At 48.9% G+C, this 26,153-nt stretch overlaps 3 protein-coding genes and 1 pseudogene across 3 annotated transcripts; 3 read left to right on the top strand and 1 right to left on the bottom strand.

Moving 5' to 3' along the window:
- Positions 1–130: 130 nt before the first annotated feature.
- Cpxm1 (carboxypeptidase X, M14 family member 1) lies at positions 131–6,637 on the bottom strand. The gene is made up of 14 exons (XM_041670709.1): positions 6,490–6,637; positions 5,446–5,607; positions 5,220–5,329; positions 4,989–5,128; positions 4,767–4,857; positions 4,066–4,216; positions 3,894–3,982; positions 3,453–3,576; positions 3,175–3,371; positions 2,908–3,087; positions 2,532–2,829; positions 2,233–2,372; positions 528–630; positions 131–431 (listed from the first exon to the last, which is right to left on the bottom strand). The coding sequence occupies exons 1-14, from the start codon at positions 6,635–6,637 to the stop codon at positions 190–192; spliced, it is 2,175 nt and encodes a 724-aa protein (XP_041526643.1). The 3' UTR covers positions 131–189.
- Positions 6,638–9,317: 2,680 nt separating this feature from the next.
- On the top strand, positions 9,318–10,869 carry LOC121460049 (annotated as a pseudogene).
- A 781-nt stretch (positions 10,870–11,650) lies between these two features.
- On the top strand, positions 11,651–15,374 carry CUNH20orf141 (chromosome unknown C20orf141 homolog). Its single transcript, XM_041670164.1, has 3 exons — positions 11,651–11,668; positions 14,883–15,049; positions 15,137–15,374. Exons 1-3 carry the CDS (start codon positions 11,651–11,653, stop codon positions 15,372–15,374), a joined length of 423 nt encoding a protein of 140 aa, XP_041526098.1.
- Positions 15,375–15,824: 450 nt separating this feature from the next.
- On the top strand, positions 15,825–16,522 carry Tmem239 (transmembrane protein 239). Its single transcript, XM_041670163.1, has 2 exons — positions 15,825–15,910; positions 15,994–16,522. The coding sequence occupies exons 1-2, from the start codon at positions 15,825–15,827 to the stop codon at positions 16,520–16,522; spliced, it is 615 nt and encodes a 204-aa protein (XP_041526097.1).
- Positions 16,523–26,153: the final 9,631 nt, after the last annotated feature.

Below are 26,153 nucleotides of genomic sequence, written 5' to 3'. Positions count from 1 at the left end.
AACCGGCTAGTGTGTACATGCAGACCCCGGAGAAGGACCTGGAACACAGAGACAACAGGACTCTCAGGCACCAGAAGCTTTACTAAGACATAGCACCTCTTCTACTACCCTTTCTCCCCACCCCCTTCCTCCCTCAGTTCTGAACAGGTCCAGCCTGTCCAAGGATGTGGCTCTCTTCAGCTAGAGACGTTAATTCTTCTGTCCCCTCAGCTGCTCTAGCTTCCTCCGAAGGTCTGGGGGCACCTTAGCCCCTGATGCCAGCAGCTCTCGAAGCCTCTGCTTGGGAGTCTTGGTGAGTAGGAAATTGCAGGGGACAGGGCCCTCTTCAAAGGTGACCTGGCAATGTTGTTTCACTGTATGGTAGCCCTCAGCACTGGCCGTCACCACATAGTCTCCAGGAGTCAGCAGCCGCCAATAATCGCCACCCCACGCTGACAGGAGAGACGAGAGAGGTCAGAGGGGTTCAGGGTTCTTTAACTTCTGACCAGTTGAAAGGGCCCCAGTTCTTCCCTCTACCACACACACACCTGTTGTGACATCGTGGTTAATGCCCTCCACAGCAATGACAGCATCCGCAATCCCAAGCCCTGTATCTTTGTCCCGTACAACTCCTGCAATGCCCATGCGCACCTGTGTACAAGCATAAGTTTTTTAAGTGGGTTTTTGTTGTTGTTTATTGTTTTTTTTTTGTGTGGGGTTGTTTGTGGATTTTTTTTTTTCTTTCTCAAGACAGGGTTTCTCTGTGGTTTTGGAGCCTGTCCTGGAACTAGCTCTTGTAGACCAGGCTGGTCTCTGTTTGTGGTTTTTGAGACAGGATTTCTCTATGTAGCCATGGCTGTCCTGGAACTCACTCTGTAGACCAGGCTAGCCTCAAACTCAGCCTTCCACCTGCCTCTGCCTCCTGAGTACTGGGATTAAAGATATACGCTCTAACTGCCCAGCTGAAGATTTTTGCTTTAAAGCCAAGTCTCGACCCCTGAGCCTGCCTCCACTTCCCAAGTTCTGGAATTACAGGTGTGAGTCATCTCAGTCTATATAAAAGTTTATCAAAACCTTGAGATGGACGTAGGATTTCAAGTTTGAGACTAGCCTGGGCTACACAGTGACACCCTGACTTAAAAAGCAAACAAACCAAAAAAATTAAAGACACTTTTCCCTTTGCAGAAGAGCGTGACTTCATTAGCTTTCTGGCTGTCACCTTGCAAGCCTGACAAGGTGTCAGGTCTATACTATGATCCTAGGTGACAAATTTCTACTGCAAAGGAGAGAAGGGAGGGGAAACTGCAGCTGGGATATAAAATAAATAAATTTATTTAAAAAAATCTTCTAATTTCTAAGTTACCCCTGGTCTAGTCAGGTGTAACTGGGCTTTCTAAGTGTGGTGGCACTGTTTTTAGGCTTGCCCTCGGGTATGAGCAGGTGCCCTGATCAAGGGTCTGTCAGTCTCCAGCTGTTTCTTTAAAGCGGGGTCGTCCTTGAACCTGGAGCTCACATTTGGCTAGGCTGGAAGCCAGCAAGGCTCAGCAATTCTTGTCTACCCAACTCGGAGCTGGAGTTACAGGGACTTATGGGGATGTTCAGCTGGCTACATGGGTGCTGGGATCTGAATTTCAATCCTCTTTAAAAAAAAAAATCATTTTTTTTACATTTAATTATTTTGTGTGGGTCTATGCGTGTATGTGGGTACACACATGCCATGGCACATGAGTGAAGGTCAGAGAACTTGTAGGAGTCAGCTCTCTCCTTCCTTCCACCACGTGTATCCCAGGGATTAAACTCAGTTGTTAGGCCGAGCAGCAGGTGCCTCTACCTGCTGAGCCATCTTACACTAGAAAGATTTCTTGGAGAATCCACGGAAGCTGTTCTTATAGAGCCATTCACAGAGGGATGTAATACTTTGCACCAAGGCAATTTTCACATCTGACTATTATCTTTTGAGAAAAGCTATCCTGATAACGACAGGTTTGTGACAATTCTAGAGACCATTCCTTAGCCTCGGGTTGTCCTGGCTTCTAGTTCCATTGCCTTAGAACATCTGAAACCACCCTGCTAGCAAGCTGCCCTTCCTTGTCCAGCTCATTCCAAGACAATCTGACGTCACACATGGCCCACAATGTAGTGGAATCTGCTGCCAGTTAAGACTGCTGGTACCCAGGTTCCAGCACAACTCCGGGACAGCAGGCTGGCCAGGGGTAACTCGGGGAGGCCAGGAACTGGGGATTCAGATCCCACCTGCTCCAGGTAAGTGAGAAGGGCGTCTTTGTTGTTTTCCCACTCCTGAGGTAGCTCCTTCTCATGAGGGAACTTGTCACAGGACAGCTCCACAGTGACCTCAAAGCAATTGGTGTGTAGGTAGCTGAAGTCGTTCATGCCTGGGGGTGCCAAAGACACTGGAGTGTTAGGTAGCCCCATTCTCCCAGTGCTCTTGAGAGACACCCACGGTAGGGCTTGACACATACTACACATTACAAGAGACTATTATGGAACAGGTAGTTATGGAGACAGGACTAATTCCACTCTCGGGCACATACTCCCAGGAACTGTGTGCCAGTCGGCTCCATTAATGACATTGCCATGCAGGGAGAAGTCCTCGCTATGACAAGGTCGGCGATCTGTGTCTTGCATGACCCGATTAGTGCCAGCATAGACGGTGCTAAGCCAGCGAAAGACAGCATCATCCGGTGTAGGGGTGAGTTCGCGAGCAGCCCACGGGGTCCGAGTCATGTCGAAAGGGTAGGACACCACAAGTTCACCCCCATGGAGGTTGGCACTTAGCACAAACGGAATACGCTTCATCCATTTGATCACTGCCCATGTCTCAGGAGCCACCTGGACAAGGACAGGTGAGGATGGGGTGCACACAGAGACAAGGGGCCTTGCCCTTCACCCCGTCCCCAAAATACTCACAGTGGCATTGGGCAGTGTATAGTAAGAAGGCAGTGGCAGGTGGTGGTTGGGGACAGTGTGGGGTACCAGCCCATCATCTTCTGCATACCACAGGGGTGTATTGAGGTCAGCAAAATTGTGGTTAAGGTCAATGCCCTGGTGGGTCCAGCGACCCTCTGCCCAGCCCACCAGCTCTGAGCCCTGCCAAGAAAGGGCTTTGTTCAAGTCAAACAGGCTCTGTGTACCATGGCAGAGGGAACAGGGAGGCCCTCATTCCAGGTGGCCTACCCTGTGGTAGGCAGTCTCATAGCCATCAGGATTCATGGAAGGCAGTAGGTGAATACGTGTCTCAGTAAGCAGCCGAGTCACTCGTGGGTCCCCTCGCAGGAACTCTTGACATAAGAACTGCATCAAAAGCAGAAGTAACTCCCGCCCCAGGGCCTCATTCCCATGCATACCAGCCACATAGCGGACCTCAGGCTCTCCTGGAAACACATGGAAGTTCAGAGCTAGCTCATACTGCAGCCTGCCCTGTGCCCGCCTCCCCCCATGCCATCAAACAGTACCCAGCTCATGCTCGCCAGGCTGGTCTGACATCTCCATCACATACAGCTTCAGACCCTGGTAGCTCTTCCCAATGCTGTAGATGCGGGTGATGTTTGGACACTGTTCGTTCACCTGTTTCATCAGCTGGGCAGCAGAGGGGACATGGGGCAGTCACGCGCAGACGTCAGACCACGAGTAACCGCGGAAGGACTTACAGAGCCAGGGGTGCACACAGATGGGAGTAACATGGCATGATCCGGACAAGGCACAGCGGGTCAGGAGGAAGGGACAGAAAGGGGTGGTGCCATGACAAAGGTAGCTGGAGCAGAACTTAGGGATCAAGGGAAACGGAGGAGAGTGGGACATAGGGACAGGAGACTCGTGGGTAGTCACAGTCAGTATGCCCTGGCGGCAAAGAAACGGGCAGGCCTCTTTTCTGGGTCACTGTGGTTGTGTCTGACCTTTCTCATGGCCTTATAATTGTGATGCCGGAAGTCCAGAGAGTCAGAAGATCCCAGCGTGTGGGCCTCAGGGAACAGGTCATTAGGATCTGGTGGGAAGTGAGTTCCAGGTAAACGTTAAGTTCATGGGATGTCCCTGCAGTCGGGCCCTGCCCCTCCAGCCTTTGCCCACCTGAGACTGGACAGGCCAGGATCTCTGCCCGGAGGCAAGGTGCACCTTTCTGGAACCAGGTCTGAGGCAGCAGGCGAATGAAGCGAGCCACCTGAGGCTCCGGTAGGAGTCTCAACACCGGGGTATCTGGGTCTGAATTGGCAGGAAATACCTGGAGATATGGGGGTCCCTGCTGAGGATGCTCAGACCTGATACTGGCCCAAGATCCAGGGATGGAGTTCAGGCTCCCACACTCACAAGCCAACCCTCCCTGGTGGGTTCAGCTGGAGACATACATGCTATCAAACAGGGACCCCAATTTCCTTAGCTCCTGCCAGTGGGCCACTTTGGGCAGCTGTGTTTTCTAACACGGTCTCAGCTCAGTAGAGCAACATACCCATTCTGCAGCCTTGTATAAAAGAGGTCCATGAGACGGAAAACCAGAGCCATGAGCAGGCAAGAAGTAAAAAAGCCAGAGGCTCATGGTCAGAAAGAGTGGCCCAGGAGGAAGCTGCAGCACCTACCCCATGGTGTGGTTAATGGGGCTATCCCAATGGAGCTTGTGCTAGGTGAAAAACTGCCCTGTGAACGCACAAAGTCCTTGGCACTGCAAAAACACCAACTTTCTCCTGGAGCTAAGTGGGTATCTGTCTTTTATATGCAGAGAATTCTCACCCTAGCCTAGCACCCTGGCCAGTCCCAGTCACTATGGGGACACTTACCATGTCCATCCCACTACTGTGATTCTTACTTGTCCACCAGGTCTGACTGTCATTGCTGAACTGGACCTTGTATGATGTGACCCAGTCATACCTGGTCAGAGATAAAGAGAACTATTATTAGACAGTTATATACTATGCAGAGATACTGTTCAAGCAGCGTCATTGCAGTACGTCTGTGTCCGTTCACCAATCACTTCCAGGCTAAGAGTTAGCCTGCCGCACCTCCATATGGAATTTCTGCCCTGCGTGATGACTCCTGAGAAGCGGACAGGAGTCTTAGCATCCACCTGAAGCCAAGGCTTGGTGTCTTGTTGCTCAGCGCACCAGGCCCCATCATACAGATCGCCATCTTCCAGACCGGACTGTGGACAAAAGGTCATGGTCATCAAACCAGAAGGACCAACAGACAAGGGCTAGGATGAGGGGAGAGAAGGAGCACTTAAGGGTGCTGACCTGGATGTTGAGCCGTCCTCGGTGTGGTCCAAGACCAAAAGATTGGCTGCTAGAGGCCTCAAGCTGACTGTCTGAAACACGCAAGGACTCCAGGCCTAGAGGGGGGCATCCTGGGGTAATGACAGAACAAGAAGACAGGATTAGAGAAAGGGCAGAACCGGGGCAGCTCAGGAGATGAGCCTGACATGTTCCCATGCTAGGCAGGGCCCTCCCGGAAAGGCAATACCTGGTTCTTGTTTCTCAGGGACAGTGGGGGTCTTTGCTGGGTTGGTGGTCACCGAAGGCCTGGCAGTCACTGAAGGCCCGGGCTGCCTTTGCTTCTTTCGCTTCTTGACAATGATCTTTTTCTTCTTGATGACTCGCAGCCGGACATGCTGTTCTGAGGTCTCTAGGGTACCGGGAGGCAATGAAGGGTGGGGGGATGTCATGTTCGTTAGCCCAAGAAGGCATTCGAGCATATGGGACTTTCACTGCAATCACCGAAGTCTTAACGGGGCGTTCAAGTCCTGACACCTATTCCCACCTATTCCCAACCTGCCTTTCTTGTCACATCCTTGGTGCTTCCTTCTTACACAGTTACATCTTTGGACAGTGTGCCCTCCGACTCTGATCCAGGGGAGAGCGATGTCGAGCCATTAGAGACGGGTCACTTTAGAGATCCGAGTTCAGTGTTTAACCTCTAGACCTTGCCCCAGTTGGTCCCTCTGCAGGAATGCTCCCTCCCACCTCTGATTTTGCACCTCCCCCGACCATCCTCCAAGCCATCCTTAGCTTCAAACTAGGCCTCAGCTCTTGTCCTGAAGTCCGTGCTTGGCCTACCTGCCTGGCCTCAAAGCTCCGACTTCCTACAGGAAGAAGTTGGGAGGCCGGACAGCGTGCCTGTACCCATCAGGAGCCAGTGACCCTTCTCCCCCCTACGCAGCCTCGTCGCCCTTTCTTTCCCCCTCCAGTCTTTGGCGTTAAACACTCTCCTACACAGGCTGACTCTGCCCATTTTAGTCTGGGGTCTCTTCACTTTTCTTGAGCTCCTCCAGATTCTGGCCTCAGTTTCCTCCTTTGTGAAAAGAGAAGGCTGGAGTTGGGGCAGCCAGCATCCCACTGGGCCTGCCCTGTAACTGCTGACTAGGTCTGACCAGAATGGGGTTGCTGAGTCAGCAGCCATTGCACAGGGCTGTGTATGTGTGTCCCAGTTCACAGAGCGGGCTGAAGGACTCAGCTGGGGGAGTGGGTCTGACCTGCCCAGCAGCCGACCGTGGGTCCCAGAGCTCACCATTTGCCTTTGTGGACGGCTGGGTAAAGTTGCTATGTGGGGCCAGGGTTGAGCCCGGCGACAGGCCCAGCTCTGAAGCGCTGGGCGCCCCCAGACTCAGACCGACGGAAGGCGCAAAGGCAGTCACAGCGAGCAAGAGGCCCCACATAGCTGGAGGGTCGGCAAGCCCGCGGTGCTGAGGCTCTCGGTGGGTTCTCTCCTTCCTGCGGGCGTCCGCGGAGCCCCCCGCCCCTTCCTGCCCGCCCCTCTCCTCCGCCCCACGCCCCTCTGCAGCCTCCGGCCCGCCCACAGCCACTCGCCGGAATCCGACCTCCTTGGAGAGGGGAGGGCGGCTTGGGGAGAGCCCCGAGGTCCCTCCGTGGCGGCGGACTCGGGTGAGCCGCGAGGAACCCCGGCGACGGCGGCGGGCTGGGGGCTGCCCAGGACCCAGTGCCGCACCAGGAACCCAGTGCCGCAGCCTCCCCGGTGCCCGGCCCGTCACAGTCTGCGAAGCCACCGCACATTCCATTTGACTGCGCGCGCCCATCCCACCGCAGGCACCTATGCAAGGCGCTTTGCACGTGCTCTGAATTTTAGTCAAACTTCAGTTTACAGACTGGCAAACCGAGGCTCAGAGCGGCGCCTAGGTGATGTGGTCAAGGTAGCCCAGTTTTGGAGAGGAAACAACCTGAAAGGAAACTCTATCCAGAACCTCGGGTGCCTTGCTGAGGTGTGTGGGACTAAACCGGAAAAGTCCTCTGGAAAACAGTGGGAGTGAAGGAGGGTTCAGGGCTGCGGGGGGGGGGGGGGGGGGGGAGGCAGGGATGAGAAGTCCTCCATTAATCCCAAAGACAACCAACCCATAGAGTGTAGAGAGGCAGCTCTTGCCCTCGTCACCACCATCCTCGGTTCCGCCCCTTCTCTTTTTCCCTCCCTGGGCTGCCACGTTTTTTGGAGCTTACATAACTCGAGGAAGGCAGCCAGAGCTGATAACCCGAGGGCTGGCGTCAAGAACCGAGAGGCCAAAGCTTGATGGGCGCCCTGTTCTCCCTGTCCCAACTCCTCCCCCTCTTCCTCTTTTCTTCCTCCACAAGTCCTCAGACCCCTGTTTTCCCCAGGACCACTCTGGGTTACCCTGCACCTGAGCCACCCGCCCAAAAGAAAATTCTGTGGTTCTGCCTTTGCTTGCATCCCCACAAGAAGTGTTGCCCACCGGAGCCTGGGACCCCTAACAGAAGGGTACAGGGGCCACAGTCTATGTAAACAAATTAAATAACGTCTTTATCAAGTCAGCACTTCTCTGGCAGCATTCACAAAACCAGAATCTGGCAGAAATGCATAAGGCCACGTGTGGGGCTCCTGAACTAAGGCCACCTTCAGAAGCGACCACTCCAAGGGAACCAGCCCTGCCATCTGGTCCAACCGTGACACTCCAGAGAGAGGGGCAGGGAACTCTGAGAAGGGAGTGATCACCAAGAACCAACGCATGACCAAATCCCTTTTTGACACCCCCACCTGAGCAGCTGTGCTAGGCCCAGGTCTCCTCAAAGAGGGGCATAGAGACGTTTAAGGAACTTCTGATGAAACACACACCACAAGCAAGTTTGCAAATAAGAAGATTTATTTTCATTTGTAGATTCATCCAGGGCAGTGGAGGCAAAACTCAAGCAGGAGCTTGAAATAGAAACAGGAGAAAAACCCTGCTGGTTAGCTATCGGGCCCATTCTCAACTGGCTTTCATAAAGCCTAGGACTATCTGTCCAGGGGATGGTGCTGCCCACAGTGGCAAGGCCCTCATGCACAAACAATCAGGACATCTCCCCGCAGGCCAGCCTTATCTCCGCAGCTCCTTGGTTGAGGTTTTCCTCTCTGACGCATCAGGTTGACAGCAGACGCTAACGGGCTGGGCTTTAAATCACAGACTTTGTGAACACGGAGCCACTGCACACATGCAAGACAGCAGACTCAGTGCATCCTTGCGTTGCAGGCCAGTATCTGAAAAAGGCAGAGGTTCTGGACTTCCACCAGAAGCCCCACTCTCAACCAGGTTTCCCAGAGAGAGCTGGAAAGGGGAGAGAGAAGTACCAGCAACAGGACATCTCAGACTCAGCCCCTCCTCCCTCCTTCTATACTCTTCCTCCGAGCTCCTTTATGCCCCTCTTGGTCCTGAGCTGCTCTGCATCTTCTCATACTCCTCTCTTACTAGGCTACTGCCTCCGGCCCTGGCCACTGGGTATTTGGGACTGCCAAGGCAAGAGGCCTCAACACAGATTCAAATGATGATGATCCATCCCAGGGATACAATGGCAAGTTTATACCATAAAGTATATAAAGTTCATCCCATGCATAGCATGGTCTCTATCTCCAAGAGCATCATGTAGGATCTTTGGGTACCACAGGGACAAGTATATGTTTCAGGGAACAGCCTAGTAGGTTGGATGGGGCAGCTGTCCAAAGGAGATTTTAGTTTAAGGGACAAGCTGGGATCAAGAGTTCAAAGACAGCATGAGCAGGATAACAAGCCTTGATCTCAAAATGAAACATTAAAACAAAGAATATAACGAATAAGCAAAATTCTGGTACCATTTTGCCTTTTTGGTTGTATGTATGTCATCTTTTTCTGTGCAGGAAGCCCCAGTAATTTTAATTTCAATGATATGAGCTGGTAGGACTATATGGGCTCTATGTAGCCCAGACTGGTCTTGTCTTAGTTAGGGTTTCCATTGCTGTGAAGAGATACCATGACCACAGTAATTCTTATAAAGGAAAGCATTTGATTGGGTGGCTTACATTTCAGAATTCCAATCTATTATCATCATGGTGGGACATGCAGTGTGCAGGCAAACATAATGCTAGAGAAGGAGCTGAACATTCTATATCTCAACCCGAAGGCAACACAAAGTGAACTGAGACCCTGGGCATAACTTGAGCATAAGAGACCGCAAAGCCCACCTCCACAGTGACACACTTCCCCCAGCAAGTCCACACCTACTCCAACAAAGCCACACCTGCTAACAGTGCCACTCCCTATGAGCTTAGGAGTCAATTACATTCAAACTACCACAGGTCTCTATGCACCTGAGGATGACATTGGATATCTGATCCACCTAACTCTGCCTAAAGAGTACTGGAATTACAGGAATGTATTTCTCACCACACCCATTTTATTAAAAGTTCTGTGATTTAGGCTCTTTCATCCTCCTTGTTCAGCCTGGTCACTAGGGCTGCCTTCAACTCTGGTTCAGTGGATACTGTTGCCATCAAAGACCTCAACTACATGGTCTACTTGTTCCAGTATGATTCCACCCACAGCAAGTTCCCTGGAATAATCACAACTGAGAATAAGAAATCTGTCATCAATGGGAAGACAATTCCGTCTTCCAGTGGCAGGATCCTGCCAATATCAAATGGGGTGACACTGGTGCCAAAGACCAGTGGAGCCAACTGGTGTCTTCACCACCATGGAGAGGGCTAGGGCCCCTTGAGGAGTGGAGGCAAAGGTCATCTTCTCTAACTCTTCTGCTGCTGCCTTGTTTGTGATAGAATGAACCAAAAGAAGCATGGCACTTGCTCAAGATTGTCAACAAAGCTTCCTGTACCAACAGCTGCTTATGTCCCCTGGCCAAGGTCATCTGTGACAACTTTTGCATCATTGGAGGACTCATGACCACAGCACATGATATCACTACCATCAAACGCGCGCATGCACACACACACACACACACACACACACGGTTAACCCTTCTGGGAAAGTGTGGTGTGATGGTTGTGAGACTGCCTAGAACATCAACCTTGCATCCACTGGCACTGCCAAGGCTGTGGGCAAGGTCATGTCAGGGCTGAGCAGGGGGCTCACTGGCATGGTCTTCAATATTCCTAACCACAATGTGTGTGTGTTGTAGATCTGACCTGCCACCTGAGAAAGCTGCCAAGTACAAAGACATCAAGAAGATGGTGAAGAAGCTCAGTGATTAAGAGCACTTACTGCTCTCACAGAGGACCTGAATTAAATTCCCAGAACCCACAAAGTGGCTCACAACCCTCAGTAACTCCAGTCCCAGGGGATCTGGTATCCTCTTCTGATCTCTTTGGGCGTCAGGCACATGTGATGCACTGACATATATGCAGGCAAAACACCCTTAGACAGAAAATAAACTGAAAATTGTTTTTAAAAAGTGGTGAGGCAGGTACCAGAGGGCCGTAAGGACATTTGGGGCTATATGAGGAAGAACAGGCTGTTTCCTGTGATATTAGCAGTGACACCCACTCTTTCATCTTTAATGCTGAGGCTGACATTGCTCTGAATATCAACTTTGTCAAGTTCATTTCCTGGAATGACAATGAATTTAGCTACAACTGCAGGGGGTGGAGCTTATGGTCCACATGGCCTCTAAGGAATAAGGAGGCCTGGACCACCCGCCAGGAAGGACATGAAAGGAGGAGTAAGGCCCTTGGCTGCTGGGGCGTTCCTCTCCCAACTCAACCCCCAACATATGTCCCCTGTCATAATTTTCATCCCAGGCCTCCATAAGAGAAGGGGGTGCTTGAAAAGCCCCATTCCCTTGAATAACATCCATAAAGTTCATTGCTTCAGAAAAAGCTTTTATGATTTTATCTGAAATTTCTAAAACTAACTTTCAAGTATTCTTTGTCCTCTACTTTTGTTAACTTTTTAAAAAGTTTTTGGGGTTTTGGTTAATTATTCTACTTTCTGGACAGTTTCCTAAACAACTCCCCCAGGAGTTAGCTGTCATCAATAAATTCCAATGATAACTTTGACCTCCAGCAACTGATCATGGGGCTGCTTCATTTCCAAGCTGGGGATGACTAAGTAGCCATCTGGGAATCAAAGTCTCTCCCTCTTGTCCTTTCTCTCAACTCGTGATCCCATCCTATTTTAGTGACTCAGCACTGTCCTGGTGAATCCTACTTTGGATGCCAGTGCTGTTCTGGAGTCCCCAAGACCGCTCTCTTTTTCAATGGTTTATCAGAAGAATTCCCCAAAGTGGTTATACTAATGCTCACAGATTATGACAAAGAAAGGTTGCGGACAGATTAAAACTCACAACAGAAGACTGTAAACGGCAGGGTACAGGGAAGATTGTGTATGAGCTTCCATTGTTTATGTGAAAATGGAATCGGGTTGCCAGCACCTAATCCTTCCAGCAGTACGTGAGACAACATGCACCAAGCACTGTTCGTAAGAAAAATTCACTGAACCTTTGGAGTCCAGAATTTTTTTGGAGATCAGTCATACAAATACAGTTGACCACCCATGTGATTGGTTGATGATAGTCCAAACATTGTAGAGGCCAAGGTAATCCTGATTTCTGGTCTAAGCCCCCAACAAAAATCATATTGTTGGCATAGACTATTTGATGTAGTTCAAGACTTCTGTGCAAACACATTCCAAGGACTTAGAGACTAGCTCCATAGAGCCAACCAGCTCTGAGGTTTGTGTGTGTGTGTGTGTGTGTGTGTGCGCGCGCGCGCGCGCGCGTGTGTGTGTGAGTTGTCAGAAGATGGTGTTGTATCCCCTACAGCTGGAGTTGCATGCAGTTTTGAGCCACCTGATGTGGGTGCTAGGAACTGAACTATGCTCCTCTGGAAGAGTGGGAAGAGCTCTTAACCACCAAGCTCTACTCCAGCCCCAAATCAAATAGTTTTCACGGATGAACATGATACAAATCATCCAGATTTGCTGAATCTTTTACTACGAGATCGACTGCTGTAGCTGTTGATTCCCCATGAGGTCCCTTTTACCAACATTGCACCCACCCTCATTATTGTTTGCTATGCATAAATCATAGCTGTTTGATTTCTACAAACAAGAGCCCTCAGCAGATAGAAGTTGCTTTTACACTAAAAGTTACAGTTCCCCAACTTCTCTCTCTTTCTTCCCTTTCCTCCAAGAAAGACAGATCAACAATGGCTGACTGGTATAACGGGATCAACTCTACAGCACAATTGACTGTTCTCAGAGCTACCTTCAAAGTCAAGCTAAGACTGGATCCCAGACAAGACCATGTGCTACCCTTTCCTCTATCCTGTCCTCCTTTCTCATCTCTTAATTTTTTTTTCCTTCTGAAGACAACTCCAAGCTCTCAGCAGAACATCTGCATGAGAGCCCCTAGTCTGTCTTAGGAGTCATAATCCAACAATAGGCACATGACCTGGCACATGGGGATCACTTTATAAATTATTATTGGATGAAAAAATTGAGAAAACTTCAAGTAGAACTCCCCTACAAATTATACACAACATCGCACATGAAGCCTTAAGGAGTATTAGTTGCACACCCCAGCCCCAATCCCTTGCAGAGTGGCAACTTCCTCTCGGTAGAACTCTTGGGACGTGACTCTCAATTCCATAGTTCAGGGATGCAATCTTGTGGCTGCACCAGAACTGGCAATTTAAAACCTAAATGCTAATTTTCTCATTTACAAAGGCAATGAAGACTTAGACAGAAAACAAAAACAGGATCCTGTGCTATCTCCTAAGTCCCTATAGACAAATCTATATGTGAAACACAGTTCCCAGGCAAACAAAAGCCAGTGGAAGGACAACTCGTGAATGAGTTAAGGGCAAATGACACTGGCTCTATAGTGTCAGGTCCATCAGCACCAAACATGCCAAGACCACCGGCTCTGGGTCTTTGGGGAAGGCCTCCTGGGAGGCAGCTCCATGTCCTTTCTATCATTCTTACTCAGTCTCTCCTTTTTCTGGGGGCTATAACATCAATGTCTCCCCTATCCCAACCCCATCAGTTTTCCTTCAAAGTATGAGTAATACTTAAATTTATGTCACTTCACTCATCTTTCATCCCCAGACTGTCCATGTATTTAGTAGCTCTGTAACCACTGCCCCCATAGATTCAGTGGGAATACGTTTATTCTCAATAAATGTCACCAGTGATGGTGATCAACCTGTTTATTTCATGTTCATTCCTTAATTTCATTCTTAGGTGGCAGCCTTAACTTCCCATTAGGAGTGTATGCAAAGCATGGCAGTGCATGTCTGCAATCCTAGCACTCACAATGAGGAGGCAGAGAATCGCCAAGAGTTAGAGAGCAGCCTGCATTACCTGGAGATTTCAAGAGCAGCCTGGAACACATGAACAGACGCCTGGTACTGAATAACTTGGGGTCACAATGTTGTAGGCCTCTTAGGTTCATAACCTCTGTCTTTTTTTTTTTTAATTTCTCTGGTCAGCACCTATTTATATAGTCCAGGCTGGTCTTAAACTCACAATCTTTCTGCTTCAGCCTTCTGAGCACTGAAATTAAGGCATATTCTACCATGCCCAGTTCTCTGTAACATTTCTGAAACCATAACATCTCCCAAAACTGCAGTGCTTAAAACATCCAATTCATGTGGGATTCCCCTCTGTATGCTGTGAATATGTTTTAAAACCATTGGTTAATAAAGAACCTGCATTGGGCTATGGCAGGGCAGAATGTGGGTAAGTGGGAAAACTAAACTGCAAGCAGGCAGATGCTATGTAGCTGAAAAAGGAGAAAGATGCCAGAACCTCACCGGTAAGCCACAGTCCTGTGGCAATGCACAGATTAATAGAAATGGGCTAATTTAAGATGTAAGAGCTAGCTAGAAATATGCCTGAGCAATCAGTCCAACAACGTTGTAATTAATATAGCTTCTGTGTGATTATTTGGATCTGGGCAGCTGGGAAATGAAAGTGTAGTCTCCGTTCACATCCAATGGCATCCTTCTGCCACCCACAGCCTAGCTTGCTTCCTGGAAAAGTCTATTCGCACCCCTGAGTTGCAGGCCTCACTCAAGTTCAGGGAAGAGAACTGGAGACAGAAAAACTGAATGACATTCCAGACACATAGCCTGAGGATCTTCCAGGAAGAAGCAGCCTCTCCTCCCTTGGGCAGGAGTCTGAGGAGTCATGCTGCTAGCATGCTTTCCTGACAACCCAGAAACCTTGGGAAGTCCCCAGGGCAGAAAATCATTAGGCAAGGCAATAACTAAGGGTGAGTTGTAGTTCTCAGTAAACAATGATTTGCTGGCTAAGCCCCACCTAGGCTCCCAGTGCTTATGAGGCGACAAACTGTTGTTCTGTTCTTAACTCAAGGTCCTGCCTGGCAATAAGTCACAATGACTCAGTGTTCAAATCCAGAATGGTCAACCCAAGTGGGAGGAGGTGAGAAGGGTTTAGTGAAGATGTGGAATGGAAGTTGGGGGTGGAGGGCATCTACGAAGAGCCTAGTTCTCAATTCTTTGAGCTTTGAGTGTAAACCAAGGTCTTCCTTTTTCCTGCTTCCTTAATCTCCTACCACTAGCTCTTCCTAATACTTCCAAGCCCCAGCTCTGCTTGCCCATACCCAAAGCTCTTGTAGACCCCACCCTAACCCTCCCAGCAGTCTGGATACTTGAGAGGGGTAGAATAGGTCAGTGACTCGTGTGTCCCCTGGGGCTTCAGCTGGGCCCGGCTCCTGGACAGTATCCTAGGGCTGGGGGCACTAGGAGCGACAATTCGAACAGTCTTCTCGACAGCTGGCCTAGCCCTGTTGCTCCTACTTCTGGTCAGCTTCCTGGCCTTTGACCTGCTCCATGGGTAAGTGACAGGAGGCTGCCAGGTGGGTATCCCAAGCACAGGGACAGATGAGCAGTTGCCTTGACCTGCCCTCTTCTCTCTCCACAGGCCCACAGGTCCTATCCTGCCACGACACAGACTTCTTCCAATGGGTCAGAGCCAGGGGGCTGGTGAAGGTCCAGGACAGCAGGCAGCTGCCCTCTTCCACACAGGGCTGGTCTCAGGACTACTCAGGTTCCAGGATGCACTGCTCCTGCTGTTCTTGGGCCTGGGTCTGTTTTTGGGAGGCTCTGGTATACCCTTAGCCCTGCTGGGCCTGGCTTTCTGCCTCCATCCTTGGGCCTGAGGGCCCTCTGAAAACTGAATGCCTTCTAAAAATACACCAGCCATTCTGCTTCCCCAGGTTTCTTCTCCTCCATGCTGAGCTACATGAGGGTAAGGTGGTGGGGTGAGGGTAGAATACTCCATTGTGTTCAGCTTGAACTTCAGAGGCCTCTAGTTCCATAGTATCGACATTTGAGAACTGGGGCTGAGGCTTAGGGCAACAAGAGAAGGCAGAGAAAAGGGTGGATACAGCAACCAACTCCAGCCCTGCAGTTTGAGGCAGCCATCAAGGAGGGACAGGAGCGGAGGAGGCTTCCTATAAGCAAGGAGATTGGTTTCTGTAAAGTTTACTGAAACTCCTGCTAGCCTAGAGGGTCCATAAGTAAGGGACTCAAGAGAGCCTCACACTATGCAGTAGCTCCTGTCAGCTGGGCCCCGCCCCAGCCCGGGTCATAATGGACTCCTCTGAGGGATGGTTGGGCTGAGTGAGGGTGAGATTGGGACCTGGCTGCCAGGCTGGCCTGGGCACAGCAGGAAGCATCATGACTTAGGCGGCTCTGCCCAAAGGTAAGTACTAGGCCCCAGATCAAACCCCAATCCTGCCTGTGCTGGTATCCTCCTAACCCCTGCAACCCTACCTATCCTGAGGTCCTGGGCATCTCCAGGGCTGCTCCTGCAGCTGGCCTGGCCCTGTCCACAGGTGCACCAGCCGTGATGCAGCAGCCACGAGTGGAGACGGATATCATCGGGGCTGGCGAGGGACCCCAGCGGGCAGTGCCCTGGTCAGCCTGGGTCACCCGTCAGGACTGGGTGCGCTGGTGGGCATGCCACTTGCCCCGGAGCTGGTCTCAGTGGTGGAATACATCAGGTTGGCGGCAACCTCTACAGCATATGCTATGGGTTCTGGAGGGGACACTCTACCTGCTGCTGTCCCTGATGTTATGTCATGCACTCTTCACCACGGGCTCCTACCTGCTGAGCTCCCTGTGGCCTGTGGTGGCTGTGGTGTGGAGCCACCTGCTGCCAGCTATCCTGCTGCTGGTACTCAGTGCCCTGCCTGCTCTGCTCTTCGCGGCCTCCTTCCTGCTGCTCTTCTCCACGTTGCTGAGCCTCGTGGGCCTCCTTACCTCCATGACTCACCCAGGCTATGCTCAGGACTTGGACCAATAGAAGGGCAACCCCATCTTACTGCCTGTGTCTGTTGAGCCCCGGCCAAAGGCCTGAGTCCTGTGGGGAGGGAGGGCAGTGGAACCCCAACAGTTCTCAAACCCCCAATCACAAGCACTTGTGGGGGCCTGGCATCTGGGCCATCTAACTTAAACTCATGTTGGTGTCATGGACAGGACAAATGGTTTAGCCAAGGACAAGAGCTTGACCAAGCCCCTGAGAACACCCATACAGAAGTGGTAACGTCCGTCACTTGGTCTCCCAGGCAGCATCTTTTTGTCCTGCCACCTCAGCCTTTACTGCTTCAGGCTTCCTGGGTGTTTCCACTTGCATAACCCTGGTCTTATCATTCTGTACATTTGTCAAGGATCCTCTCTCTCTGCTTCCAGGAGGAGAATAGAAGACTCTGGAATGGGCCTTACTGAAAGATAGATAGATAGGGGTGGCCCTGGTCCAAAACCATGGGGACCCCACCTCACTCAACTCCCAGAAATGAAAAATAAGCCAATCATCAGTCATCGTAGTAAGTTTCATGTGTGTGTGTGTGTGTGTGTGTGCACGCATGCTAGAGATTGAACCCAAGGCTTTGTGCATCTGCATACACTCCACCCCTACACACATACGGAGCCTCCAGATCTGTTATGAAAGAACAAGTCCCTTTTCAGACACCCACAGTTTGGCCAATTCATTATTTCTGAACCTCAGTGTTAAGTGTGTTCCATTTTTTCATAGGATTATTATGATCCAAAGTTAGTATCTATTTACAAAATACTTTGTTTTGTTTTGTTTTCGAGACAGGGTCTCATGAAGCCTGAGATGGCTTTAAACTTAACTAAGGATGACTTTAAATTTCTGATCCTATTGCCTCCACCTCTAGAGACCTGGGATTAAAACTTGTGCCACCATGCCTGGTTTTATGAAAAATACTTTGTAAGGCCAAAAAGCAGTTAAGCTGTTTTGGCTTCAAGAACATTCTTCAAGTTCAAAAGGCCTTTTGATCCAGAAGCTTGGTGATGGAGCAAGTTTCTCTAGGAGTCCAGAGAAATTCTCTGTCATAGATAGACTCTCAGCCCTAAAATAGCTAGCACAGAATGGATGGTGTGGACCAAATGCAGAAGGCTGTGTCTCACAACCTCAAACTAGGCAGATAGTGAACTATACTTGTTGTGCAATGCTTGGGGTTGGAGCCTGGTGCCAGGAAAGGCTTACAAAACCGTGTGAGAAGGAAAATAACTCAGGGATTTCCAAAACTGATCAAGCAAGTTGCTCACATCCCAGAAGGTTTTGGATCATCCATACTTCCTCAGAGTGTGGTTTCTATGATGACCCTACCAAAAAATTTTTGAGCATTAGTTACCAGATAAGGTGACAGGCATGTTAGATAGTTTGCCCACAGCCAGGGCCCAACTAACAGTCTTTATCCATGCCTGACCCCCTACCCATTCCCTGCTGCTTCCCAACTCTATTTTATACCTAACCTTAAAATCTCTGCTTCAGAAGCTCTAGGCCAAAAAACTCTTCTGCCACCCATACACTCGTGCACCTTATATCATGGTTCACTTTGGCCAAAACCTGCTACAGTTTGGAACTCTATATGTTATTGGTTAGACATCTCTAGTTTCAGTGTCTAAAATCCCAAACCAGCCCTTCTTTTTCTTTGTAGTTCCCCATGCAATAGGACCATGTGTCAAGGCAAGACATGGAGATGCTGTTATTCTTGTGGTTACCATGCTGTAAGCCTAGTCCTGTCACATTCTTGCTCCATGGATATCTCTCTCTCTCTCTCTCTCTCTCTCTCTCTCTCTCTCTCTCTCACACACACACACACACACACACACACACACTCACACACACACAGAGCCACATACACACTCCTCACACACACACAGAGCCACATACACACTCCTCATGTAGTTCAGACTGTCCTCAAACTCACTATGTAACTGAGGATGATCTTGAACTTCTGATCCTCTTGCTCTTACCTCCCAAGGGCTGGGATTACAAGGATGTGCCACCATGCCTGGTTTATTTGGTACTGGTGATCAAACTCAAGGTTCCCTGCATCTTAGGCAAGTATTCTACCAACTGAGCTACATTCCTAGCCCCGATAGGTCTTTCTAAATTTCATTTTCTACATGAACATAAAACAGACACTCAACTTGGGGCATTAGGCTTGCAAAGTGAAGTGCCTGAACTAGCCCCTAACACCACTATATACACATCCATACGTACATATGTCCATACATATGTACATACACTGTGACTATTTTGTCAGGATCAGGACAGCAACTCCTCAGTGTCAAGGTCAGGCTGTTTGAGTCCCAGATCACTCTAACAGGTGACTAAGGAGAAATCCACATTAGAGATGAAGCTAAGTACTAGTGATGTCATAAGTCAAATGTGTCTAGTTATCTAGATATCTGGAGGGCTGGGACTTCAGAGTAGTCTGTGGTGGGAATAGAGACTAAGAAGCCTAGCCTGGATCTTTTACTAATCTAGCCAGGGACATCACTCCAGAGACCTGGTACCATTCTAATTAAGGGGAGAGAAGGTTTTAACCAAGAACCATATGCACAGGATGGCAGGGAACACAGTGCAGGTGAGAATACAAAAGGCCTTTCCCCTCCCCTCACATCAAAATACATCTTCCACCCTCCTGACCTGCTGGTGTGGGGTAGGGCGATGCAGTGAAACTGGCAAGCAGATGGGCAATCCTTACCACATGGGACACTCATCCTATAACCCAGAAACGAAATGAATTCTCGCAGAGGTCTTCGGGGAGGGGGGGGGGGGCTCAATCTCCAAAATGTGGTCCCGGGAAGAGCAGTATAGTCATCCCTTAGCTCTTTAGAGCTATAGAGACTCTGTGGGGGCTGAAGAGATGACTCGGCAGTTAAGAACACTTGCTGCTCTTTCAAGAGGATCCTGGTTCTGTCCCCAGAGCCCACATGTCAGCTCACAACCACCTGTAACTTTAGTTCCTGGAGATCTGATGCCCCTCCTCCTCTGTGGGTACCAGGCACTCATGTGGTGCAGATGCATGCAAGCACTCATTCATGCACATGAAATAAAACTTAACAGCAAAAAGTAGACTCTCAGGGGCTAAGGATGCAGCTCATTTGGTAGTGTTAGCCCAGCATTCAGCCTTGATCTCCAGCACTACACAAACCGGGCTGCTAGTTCTTGCCTGTAGTTCTGTCTACCACTTGGGAGATGAAGAACCAAAGTACAAGGCCTTCCTCAGCGAGTTTGAAGCCAGGTTGGATTACATGAGACCACGTCTAGAAAGAAAAAAGCAAACACTCCCTGCGCCCCCCAAATCAAATTTGACAGCTCCATCTTAGGCCTGCTGAGCTAGACCCTGCATTTTAAACCCCGTGAGGCGACAGGTGTCTGAGAGGCACTGCACTGGACATACGGTTGAGGATTTCACTGCGCTGTTGTTGGGGGGCAAGGAGATAGGAAGGGCCACGCATGGGGATGGAAGCAACCGGAGCAGTCGTGAGATCTTAGTATGAAATACAGTTCTCGTGGCACGCAATTAAAACGTATAGAGGCACAATTATATTTCTTTTTGCATGAAAACAAGGCAAGAAACAGAATGGCGCGCATGACTAGTGCCGGGCAAATGGGAGTGGGATAATGTGAGACACCTTGCAGTAAAGAAAAAACAGTTTCAACATAATTCCGGAAATTCCTATAATGTATGCAAAGCCATCCACTTTAAATGATTTTAAAATACAACCTGATGGAGAATGGGAATGCTGGTGTCAAAGTGTTCTAAGCCTTTCCAGTTGGGACAAGAGGAAAGAGGAGTCCCAACTGACCTGATGTCCTGGACCACTGGATGAATATTTTTGCCTGCCCTTCCTCGTCTCATCTACAGTTTTTTCCCATGGGGTTGGGATAAGGAGCTGGGATCCACCAGTGGTTTTAGCCAGATAAACCGATCAGGCATGGCTTAGTTGATTCACACCAACACAGTATCCTGATACTAAGTGTGTGTGTGTGTGTGTGTGTGTGTGTGTGTGTGTGTGTGTCCAATACAACCTTTTTCTCACTGCCTCATGGTCCAGGGTGAAAAGAGGAACAGTCTGGACCTAGAAGGACCTCTAAAGATGGTCATAGGGGAAATGCATGTGTCTAGGTCTTCACGGATGAGCACGCCTGACTGAGCGGGACCGACAGGAAAGAGGTCCCTAGAAACAGGAAGACAAGCAGCACCTGGGAAACTTTACAGGCTCACTATTCTAAGACTAGACTCTAGAGGGCGTGCTCAAGGGTGACTGGCCCTTGGCCAAAGGGAGGAGTGAGGAAGCCACGTCTTGGAAGCGACCTGTGAAGCGACAGAAGGAGGCCCAGAGTTGAGGGTGACCATTTGTAGGCATGCTCAGATGTACTCAAGGGCAGAGGCGGGGACAATCACTAGCATAGGGGTGTGTCCTGAATTGCTTGGCAGACACCTGCAATTCTAGGTGGTGTCCTCTGGAAACCCTGTCAGGCTAGGGGCAGAGGAGTCATGAGGGCAGCTGACAAGCACTGAGGTGGACTGATGTGTAGAAGGGCCCGACATTGATAAAGTCCCAAGCTCAGCCTGGGATACAAAGGCCATGAGCATCTACAAGGTGGAGTGATAACCGTCCTGGACCATGGAGAGCCCCAAAATCCCAGCAAGGGGAGTCTGATGATCAGTGTAGCAATGCATGCACCCCGGTGAAGATCTGTAGTTCTGGCCATGAAAGGTCGGCCTTGGCTAGGGTCTCCCAGGGAAGCAGGATTCCGCAGGCTTGGACCCAGCCTTAGGGTGAGCGGGGCAAAACTTGGGGGCCATGGAGACATAGCAGGTCTAGCATCACCAGAATGACAGTTTTGTTACCTCCTCACCTACTTTCCTAAATCTCCAGCTTGGCTACCCCAGCAAGAAAAAACCAAGACTGGGAGGGCTCGCTGATGACAATCCTGAGAGGGCCAACTGCCTTGGTGAGAATCTGGATACGATTAACTCTGTAAAATTTTTTGGGGGGCTGAGTAAACATTTCCATTTATGTTTTGCAATGAAACCTTTGCTTCCTTTATACTGATATCTCTCAAGTATTTTTAGGGCAGGGAATGCGGCTCAGTGGCAGAGCCTGGCTGATGGGTGATGTCCAAGGTTTGAGTCCCGGTACTGCAATAAAACAGTTTTAAAAGAGATTCATTTAACATCTGTTATTTCTACCACAGTTTCTCCCCTGCCATCAAATGTCAGGCCCCCAAATAAAATGGGAGACAGTGGTGTACGCATCAGTAGTTCCCGCTGTATGCCTGCATGCACAGAGGCCTCAGGAACACCAACTGTGTCTTATGAGACAGGAGCTCTCATAGCCTGAGTTGTCCATTAGGCTAGAACAGCTGGCCAGCCAGCCCCAGGCATCTGCCTGTCTCGGCCCCACCAGCACTGGATTCAAGTGGGCACCACAATACTCAGCATTCTTACGTGAGTTCTGGGAATTAAACTGATCCTCAAGCACTTCACCTACTGAGCCCAACAGTTTACGCTTTAAAATAACCAAGTAGTATTCTAACAGGTGGTATACTCAGTTTATCAATTCTCCTGTTGATGGATGGACATGAGTCATTTTCAGCTGTTGAAATTGCAATGGTGAAGTCTTCCTATGAGCATGTTTTCATTTTGTCTAGGTAAACACTTCAAGATGAAGTAGCCAGATCATATAGACCATCTTTCCCGTGTTAGCCATTCCAGCAGCAAATGGTGCTACCTCATATAGTCTGTATTTGCCTCTTTTCCAGTGGCTGAAAATGTTGAACATCTTTTGATGTGTTTCTTTACAATCTGTCTTTTTTCCTTAAGTGTTCAAACTGTTTGCATTCCCTTAAATTTACTGGGTTTTTTTTAATCCTAGATACATGTCTTTCATCAGATAGTAAGATTTGTAAAGACATTCTCCCCAGCTACGGCTTGCCTTCTCTTAACAGCTTTTGGGAGAACAGGCGTTTTACATTTTAATGAAATACACTATAATGAACTACACTTGTGAATTGTCGTGTGTTGTTTGAGCTCATGGAGAAGCTGGCTCTGGAAGCAGGGTTGCCTCTCCCCACACCCATTTGGGACCCAAGCAAGTTTGTCTCAAAGTTTCTTCTAATTTCCCCTTGTCTAATGAGGGTGGACTGACCTCTAATTTCTGTGACATGGAGGGAGAGAAGTTGCCAAACTGCCCAACATTGTATCTACTCCACATTGAGGTGGCCTGGATCATGGAGACCCCCCAAAGGGCAGCGTGTGGGGGAAATATGGTGCTCAATGTAGCAATGCGCATGCACGCACACACACACACACACACACACACACACACACACACACAGGATATGTGGCTCTGGCTGTGAAAGGTCAGCCTTGGCTAGGGTCTCCCAGGGGATTGAGATTCCATCTAGGAGGCAAACTATTTAATAGAGGTTACTAATGCTTATCCATGTCATAAAAAATGAAAATTCAGTCATGGGAAGCTCACTTATGGAGAGAACATTCAATTGGGTATTCTGATGGCCTGCCTCAACTTTCCCCACTTGGTTTCTGCTGGATGTTGTGCCTGACTTGATGACATTACCTCTGTTGCTATTTGTTTTATTTGGATGCCCACCCAAGGAAACACACTGTTCTGCCTAGGATTCTTGCTTTTGGGAATGCCAGCTGGCTGACTTGAGGCTTCCTCAGTATATTTCTGCTTGGTGTTTTGAGCATCCAGTTTGATGGTTAGCTTTCATTTGCTCGTTCACTCCCCCCACCTCATCCCTGCCCCTCCCCTCGAGACAGGGTCTTTCTATTTAGTCCTGGCTGTACTTAAACTCATATAAGTTATGTGGAACCAGATTGGCCTCAAACTCACAGAGATCCTCTGCCTTTACCTGGCAAGTGCCGGGGTTAAAGGCATGCTACCTGGGTTAGCTGATCTCTCTTGTACTTCTCTCTTATTTTTTTGTTCTTCGAGACAAGGTTTCTCTGTAGCTTTGGAGCCTGTCCTGGAACTCTCTCTGTAGACCAGGCTGGCCTCGTACGTCACCACCACCATTTATTCTTCTAAATTACTTTTTATTACTTTCTGTGTATGGTGTTTTGTCTGCATGTATGTCTGTACACATATGCTGTTCTCTTGTCCACAAAGGCCAGCAGAGGGAGAAGAGGGCATGGGATCCCTTGGAACTGGAGTCACAGCTGTGAGTCACCCTGTGGGTGCTGGAAACTGAGCACAGAATCTCTAGAGGAGCAGTCAGTGCTCTTAAACACTGAGCTCCTCTCCAGCCTGCTACTTATTCTTCTGCTTTGGTTTCCTATAGAGTAATAAACTGTCACTCAAAATTGAAAATACAGCTATCAGAGATCATTCTCTGGACTTTATGGCGCAACAGCATATCAAAATGTTATTTTATGGGCTTGGCATGATGCCACATGCCTTTAGTCCCAGCACTCAGGCAGGCAGATCTCTGTGAGTCTGAGGTCAGTCTGGTCTACATAGCGAGTTTCAGAGCAGGTAGGACTACATAGAGAGTCCCTGTCTCTAAAAAACTAAAATAAGAAAGCTATGGATTATGCTTTTGATGTTATATCTAGAACATCTTTGTTGCCTAACAACAGGCTACAGCAATTTTCCCTAGATTTGTAACTTTAAGTTTTACATTTTGGGTTTTGAGCTGTATTTACATGGTATGAATTGCAAACTGAAATGCATTTTCCTCCGGTGACTATGCAGTGATTTCTTCACTTTCTAAGTCTATCCTCTACTAACTCGCCTTTAAAGTTTTTATTTTATCCTTTGTGTGTAGGGGTGTTTTGCCTGCATGGATGTCTTATTTGCACTTGAGTGCCTGGTGCTCACAGAGGCTAGAAGGAATTCCTGGAACTGGAGCTACAGATGGTAGTGGGCCACCCTGTGGGTGCTGGGAACTGAGCCAGATGCTCTAGAAGAGCAGCCAGTGCGTTTAACCTCTGGAACAGACAGTTGTGAGCTGCCATGTGAGTGCTGGGAATTGAACCTGAGTCCTCTGGAAGAGCAACCATTGCTCTTAACTGCTGAGCCATCTCTCTAGCCCTCTAGACCACAGATCTGTGCCTGTCTCTACCCTCTGAATGTAGTTTTGTTAACTAGCTATTCTAGATCCTTTGCTTCATATCAAACTTTAGAATTACTTTGTTAACGTTTGCAAAATTGTTTGTAGCTTGGCTATGATTCTATTGAATATCTAGACCAATTTGAAAAAATTATTTTTTAAAAGGTGATGGGTTTTGTTGTCTTTGTTTCATTTTGGTTTTGCCTTTTTGGTTTTTCGGACACCTCTAGCTGTCCTGGAACTTGTATGTCTGGCCTCATAGTCAGAGATCCATCTGCCTTCGTCTCCCGCGTGCTGGGATTAAAGGCGTACACCACCACTTCCCGTTCAAAAAAATTAACATTTAGTGTGTGTGTCCATAGATGTGGAGGCCAGAGTACAACTTGAGGAAATCTGTTCTTTCCTTTCACCATTGTTAGGTCTCAGGCTGTCCAAATATCCAGAAATGAGCTCAGCATGGACTATAGGAGGATTTCTGGCAGAGTAAAACTAACATTCCTCAGGAATTCATGAAGCTGGTTCCTGTCTACCAGGAGTCATTTCCCTTACCTCTGGCAGAAGGGGCACATGGTTCCATTGACATGCACCTACGACTGCATATCAAAGCCCATGCTGGCCTCCAGACTCCCACAGTCCCTAGTTACAAGCACTTGCTATGTATTTCAGACCTCCCAACACTAGCCTCCTGGCCCTTTCCTCCCCCAGCCACTCACCCCTTATAAGGGTCATTCTCCGCTGTTCCTGCACTCACTGTCTGGCTCTTCTCGCCATACTCATCTGCTTGCTCTCCCTATGCTCTAGTTTCTATGTCTGCTTAGCTCGACTACTCCCTCCCACTCTCCTGCTTCCCTAGTCCTGGCCATGTCCAGTCTGCAGGCCACCTTTAGTCTGCTTCCTCTCGTCTTCCAGATGCCTCCGGCTGTTTCCTCATATCTATAATAAGAACCGTAACCATGTCGTGGAGTGGTCGTGCCAGCAGTAACTAACTTGCTAAATTCACGTAATACTTGCATTTCCTTTAAAGTAATTTTCATTAGACTTCTTACATAGACAATCCTGCTATCTGCCAGTAAGTCTTCTTGCTGTCCAATCTCTATGACTTTTACTTAGATCCCCTGTGCAATGACTGGGACTTCCAATACAACACCGAACAGAAATGGAGAAAGTGGATATACTTTCTGATCTTTGGGGGAAAGCATCCAGTCTCTTTTGTCAGTATGATGTTAACTGGGAGTTTTTCGTTATATTACTTTTAATTTTTATGTGTATTTTGCCTGTACATATATCTGTGCACCATGTGTGTGCCTGGTACCCTGGGACTAGAATTACAGCTGGTTGTGAGCCACTATGTGGTTACTGGGAATCAAACCCAAGTCCTCTGAAGAGCAGCCAGTGGTCTTAACCATTGAGCTATCTATACAGCCCTCATTTTGCTATTTTTCATCCATTCATTGGCTGGAAACAAAACTTCTTAACTGGGTAAAGGTCATTCATCAAAAACCTACAGTATCCTCGTTTGTATAGTGGT

Source organism: Microtus oregoni, unplaced genomic scaffold, assembly GCF_018167655.1.
Source record: "Microtus oregoni isolate MIOR12 unplaced genomic scaffold, Mior012 000020F_ref0000438, whole genome shotgun sequence".
NCBI classification, from domain to species: domain Eukaryota; kingdom Metazoa; phylum Chordata; class Mammalia; order Rodentia; family Cricetidae; genus Microtus; species Microtus oregoni.
The sequence above is the reverse complement of the archived record's forward strand: the minus strand, read 5'-3'. Positions and strand labels throughout refer to the sequence as shown.